This window comes from Lepeophtheirus salmonis, chromosome 1 (genome assembly GCF_016086655.4).
Source record: "Lepeophtheirus salmonis chromosome 1, UVic_Lsal_1.4, whole genome shotgun sequence".
In the NCBI taxonomy this organism is placed as follows: Eukaryota; Metazoa; Arthropoda; class Copepoda; order Siphonostomatoida; family Caligidae; genus Lepeophtheirus; species Lepeophtheirus salmonis.
This window is the reverse complement of record NC_052131.2, coordinates 54,619,681-54,624,928: the sequence shown is the minus strand read 5'-3', so window position 1 is coordinate 54,624,928 and position 5,248 is coordinate 54,619,681. Positions and strand designations below refer to the sequence as shown.

Sequence of the window (5,248 nt, the reverse complement as noted above, 5' to 3'; positions counted from 1 at the left end):
TGTTTCTGGTTCGAATTCATCACATCATAAGATTTTGTGCAAACTTTGTGCTATAGGGATACCTACTTCACTTTTGTCTGTCAATATCACTGCTTTTCCTGCTTCTACTGATCGCTTCAAGAAATTTCATCGCTGTTCCGACCTGCAACCTTTACTCCAGATATTACTTACGACGTTTACCACTATATAGAAACCAAAGGTCCATCGGCTCATGCCAAAACAAGGAGATTGCCTCCCCCCCGATAAGTTTCAAGCTGCAGAAGAGGAATTTAATCACATGTTAGAATTGGGAATTATACGCCCTTCTTCTAGTGCTTACTCGTCCCCTCTACACATGGTACCTAAGAAGAATGGTGATTGGAGGCCCTCTGGAGATTTTTGAGCCCTGAATGTGTAAAAATTTTTTAGACCAATATCAAATTCCATATATTCAGGATTTTACTACAAATCTACAAGGATCATCTATATTTTCTAAAATTGACTTGGTTCGTACATATCATCACATCCTTGTGCTAGAAGAAGATATTTCTAAGACAGCAATTACTGTTTTTCAGTGTCTACAAGAATTTGGCTTAACAACTGAATCAGACAAATGTGAACTTGGGAAATCAATCTAATCCAAAGACCATGAGCAAAACAACATATCTGGTCGTCGAGTCAAGTTACCTTCCAGACTGAAAGATTAATCGTGCAGCACACTAGAGGGGGGGGGGGATATTGTACGGAATACAAATCAAACCGGGGCATCACTTAATTACTTAGTGTTGTTTTAATTACATTATTTTAGACTATTCTTTTCCATTTCCGTTTAAAAGTAGTGTGCATAATACAGTATCGATAAGACGTTATCAACTTTGTTTAATTATTTAATGATTAAAAATCCCTATACGTGTACGCCTTCCTTATCTATATTATTAAAGTAAAGTTTATAGATTTGTAAACGCCAAACAATGCCAAATACTCCCGCTAGTTGTATAGTAATTAATAGTTGTAGTAAAAAGAAGTCTGTTATTAATGGATTAAAAAAAATCAAGTAATGTTCATCTCCTTGGCAATCAAAACAGTACCTACTTAACGATCCGACTCGACGATTTCCATTTTCGACAATTGGCCATGCAAACTATTTCAATCGACGCCTAATTACTTAAGGTAATGCCGGGTTCTACCGCTAGTAATAAATATATATCAAATGTTATAAGGAGTAGGTTTTATTGTTCTTAACTTTTTATAGTATTATTTTATATTAAAGAAAGTAATTACCTACTAATTAAAACAATTACCTGTGCGTAAACTGTTGCATTTTTCATATTTTTAAATTACTATTAAACATGTTCTATGTTGATAACTCAGGACAGAAAACCGAATGATTTTTAACAGATATACCGCATACGCTTTAAATGCTCTCAGGTATACAGATTATAAATTCCATAATTAACACAATATTATTTTTTCAGTCTACTGGTTGACAATATCTCAGTCGGAGTGTTGCAAGATGTAGTCCTACGTTACAGCAACTCTATTAGTATCAAGTGTAATCACGTCGAGCTTTTCTAAAATGATACACACTTGTCATCAATTTAACCAATTTAACTATAACATCCTATAAGCTCAAATTCATTTTATCAGTGATGTGTAATGTTACTTACTCATATGATCCAAAAGGTACCTTTAAATATTATGGAGTTTGAAAGACTTTTCAGAACGTTTTTAATATTTTTTTCTTTAATTATTTATAGATTTTCGAAATGGGGCTGAAATATCTGCGCAAATTCATAGTAATATACGGAATTGCTTTAATAATCTTTATAGGAGTGAGTTTCTTCAAAAAATACGAAATGACTCCTTTGAAAGAGTTTCCATCTTCAGTCAATGAAGCTATGGTTAAAAATCATAGGAACTTGAAATGTTATAAATGGGCTGTAACTCTCTCCAAAGAAGAAATCCCTACAGAAGGGATTCGAAGATTTCTATATGATCCTTCTTGGTGTCTTGTGATTGTGAAGATTGGAGATATTTCGGTAATTTATTTATAAGTAGTTAATGTACTTTTATATTAATTATAATTATTTTTTTAAACAGAAGTTTAAGATATCAACCACCCTTGGATCCAATATAATCGTTATTGACGAAGCGGAACAAAAAAGCATAAGCTCTCAGTTTGTGAAAGATTTATCCCCGAGTGCGAGAAGAAATGTAGGCTACCTATTTGCTATAGCCAATGATGCAAAGATGATATTTGACTTTGATGTTATGAATGAAATAAAATTTTGGATGCCAAATGCTTTACCCTCAGATAATTTTGCATCTTTAAATCATTTTGAAAATCCAAAAAGTTAGTAGAGTTGTATTTTTTAAAGATTCCAACATAATATTAATGAAACAATTACTTAACTAGCTTCCGATTATGTCTCCTTGAAATTGAATGATACAATTCCGGACTGTCCAATTTATGATCCATATGCAAATCAATCTAATCCAATAATTAGAACAAAGTATAGAGTCCCCTCAAACTGCAAGTCTTTCAAAAATAATTTCTTAATCAACAATTCATCGAATAAAAAAGTAAACATTGGGGTTATACACTCAAAATTGGATCATTTTAAATCCGACCAGGATTTCAAAGTCAAAAAGTCAAAAGCTGGATTGCTTCTTCCTAAAGGAATATTTTATCCATATGGAACAGAGTCATCAATCTACTACCCATCCATGTTTTGGTCCCTCTACATTCCTTCAAGCGTCAATGAAGGAGAATCAGAGGTCCTACGATGCTATATTGTCAAGTTCCTTTGTGATTTTTTTAATATAGATATGGGTTTTGTGTATCAGCCTTTAACATGGGTGAAGAAAATAAACTTAATTTCCTCTGAAAAGAAGATTTCTTTTGACATTCGTCATTTGATCAAGGATCTATCTTCTTTCAAGGAGAAACAACCTAAAAAAGACCGATCATCCAAAGATATAATTCTAGATTTGTGGGATGACTTATATAAAAACAAATATGTTACAAACGAGGATTTAAATTCAGTACAAGCCTGGATACAAACTTTATTAGATTTAAACTATCACTTTCCGGGCTCGCAAAAACCAAAGGGAAAAAGCTTAGTCAATTCCAAGTTAGGAAATTACATATCCAATCATGGAAGAACAATTTCCGTTATTCCCAAAACAAAATGCAAAGTAAGGAAGTCTAAAACATTTTGGACTTCTGATTTACACGATGGCAGTCGAGCGGATTTCCCATTGGTTCTCTCCGAACTCAATCAAACGGTATGGGTAAGTGGAATAAAGAAACAAAGGAATCGCTTTGGGATCTTCAAATATCCTGGGATTCGCTATTCTGAAAAACTTTCTCCCACAGTTCATAAAATAGTCTCTCATTCAACCATTGTGTCTCAAAAGGATATTGAGATAAATGCAGATTATTATGCCAAAAATCCAATTGCAGTAGATGGATTCTTCTGCGAATTCCCAGCATCCATGTGTGAGATTTGGATTCCGTTGAAAAAAAGTATTATTTTCCTTCCAGCTCATCGATATAATCTTGGTCGCTGTAGTATTTCGGATTGGAAGAGACTTAACAAAAATTTAGCCGATTTAGATAGAAAAAAAAATTTCATTGGGGCTTTGAGTCGCTACGATTTGGAATATATGGATCATTATACCAATCTCTCACCCACTCTATTCCCCAGTTATAGCGGTGTTTATTTACGTAAATATACATATAAGCCAACTTTTGATAGGGTTATATATATTGATTTAAGGGATCTCAAACTCCAATCTGAAGATGCCAAACGACAGAACATTGTAAAGATCAAACCCTACACGCTGGAGGATTTAGTGGGGAGTAAAGCCATTATATATATAGCTTACAGTGTCATGTCTTACAAATTAACAGAGTTTTATAATATGGGAATCCCTCTATTAATGCCATCTCTTCGTTTTTATCGTGAAAACGACTTTGGAGAGGATAGAACGAGCACAAGTAGCAATTACTGTAAGGATACAAATCTAAATACGTTTCCTAGTGATCCGGAATCTGCCCATCCATTCAATCCAAACCTACGTAAATCCGAAGATCCCGACTCTGAAACATACTGGCTTCAATTCAGTGACTTCTATGATTGGCCATATGTCCTCCTTTTTGATAATGTTAGTCACCTTCATCATCTCATAGATCACACAAACTTTCCAAGTATCAGTTCATTAATGCTTCAGGAAGTTCAGATACGAAAGGAACAAACTTATAATGCTTGGTGTAATGTTATCAATCAAATGTGATTTAATTTACTTATATTCTTGTTAATGTTTTAATTTATATCGTATTAGTCTAATTTTGTTAAACTTAAAGATGGATTTGATAGCCATCTATAGATTTGATCATTGAGTTCTTATACTATCTAAGAACTCAATGATTTGATATACTCTTTTATGTATAAGGGCAGTTTGATGGTCAAGAATAGCCACTAGGGCGCTCTCTATCCGGTAAAAACTTAATCTTCTAAAGACTAAGACGAAGTCCAATTTCGGTTGGAAAATACAAATTACTCTGTGGCATCATTTTTCTGTGATATAAACTTCGCTTAGAGTTTGGATTTGACACATTTTATAATCTTTTCAGTCATGATTCTCATTTAAAATCCAATAAGGCCTTGTCTTGTCTGCAGATCCACGGCGCTAGTATTGTGGTAAAACTCAATAAGATTTTAAAGGATAAGTATGATATCCTTTCTCAAGTCAAATTTTATAGGTATCAAAAGAAAAAGATAGCACGGAGTAATTAGAATTTTTTGAGAGAAATTCCGACTTCCTCTTAGTATTTAAAATTTGAGATCCTCTCAGGTTTTGATTGAAAAGAGGTCGACCTAGACGCTATTATTCTTGTGCATCAAACAGCCGACATACTCGTCACTACGTTACCTCATGCACTAAGATGAAAATAAACACTGTTCTCTGTTGCCAACTGTTGATTTTTCTGCTTCTTTTCCCCTAATCCTTGTTCTGAACGTTGATTGGTTGAGTTATAATTAACTCTTGTTAAGCTTTGAATACTTTTCAACAATTATTGACTAATAATTCTAATTTTGGCTGCCCAGTTTTTTAGACTTGCCTGCTAATCTGAAGAATGAATTTTCTTTTCCTTTGCAGTTGTTATTATTGTTTAATTCCTGAGTAGTCAACATCCTTTCCTAAATAGATTCAATTATATTCAAAGCCTGATTGAATATTTATGTGTGGTCATAAAAGACGA

The 5,248-nt window shown here is 33.4% G+C and overlaps 1 protein-coding gene across 2 annotated transcripts; it reads left to right on the top strand.

Annotated features, from left to right (window-relative positions):
- The first annotated feature begins 816 nt into the window (after positions 1-816).
- On the top strand, positions 817-4,960 carry LOC121132059 (uncharacterized). 2 transcript variants are annotated; one of them, XM_040727500.2, is made up of 6 exons: positions 922-1,149; positions 1,351-1,407; positions 1,455-1,662; positions 1,737-2,018; positions 2,080-2,332; positions 2,396-4,960. In XM_040727500.2, the coding sequence occupies exons 3-6, from the start codon at positions 1,636-1,638 to the stop codon at positions 4,276-4,278; spliced, it is 2,445 nt and encodes an 814-aa protein (XP_040583434.1). In that variant the 5' UTR covers positions 922-1,149; positions 1,351-1,407; positions 1,455-1,635; the 3' UTR covers positions 4,279-4,960. The 2 variants fall into 2 exon arrangements, with proteins under 2 accessions (XP_040583433.1, XP_040583434.1); XM_040727499.2 differs by lacking the exon at positions 1,351-1,407 and having other exon boundaries at positions 817-1,149.
- The last annotated feature ends 288 nt before the right edge of the window (positions 4,961-5,248 follow it).

What these genes read in the sequence shown, in the direction of transcription:
- LOC121132059 (XM_040727499.2), top strand. Translation starts at nt 1,636, where the DNA reads ATGTTACTTACTCATATGATCCAAAAG. An exon ending in TTACTCATATGATCCAAAAG is followed by an intron (nt 1,663 to 1,736) that starts GTACCTTTAAAT and finishes AATTATTTATAG; the next exon opens with ATTTTCGAAATGGGGCTGAA. An exon ending in TCATTTTGAAAATCCAAAAA is followed by an intron (nt 2,333 to 2,395) that starts GTTAGTAGAGTT and finishes TTACTTAACTAG; the next exon opens with CTTCCGATTATGTCTCCTTG.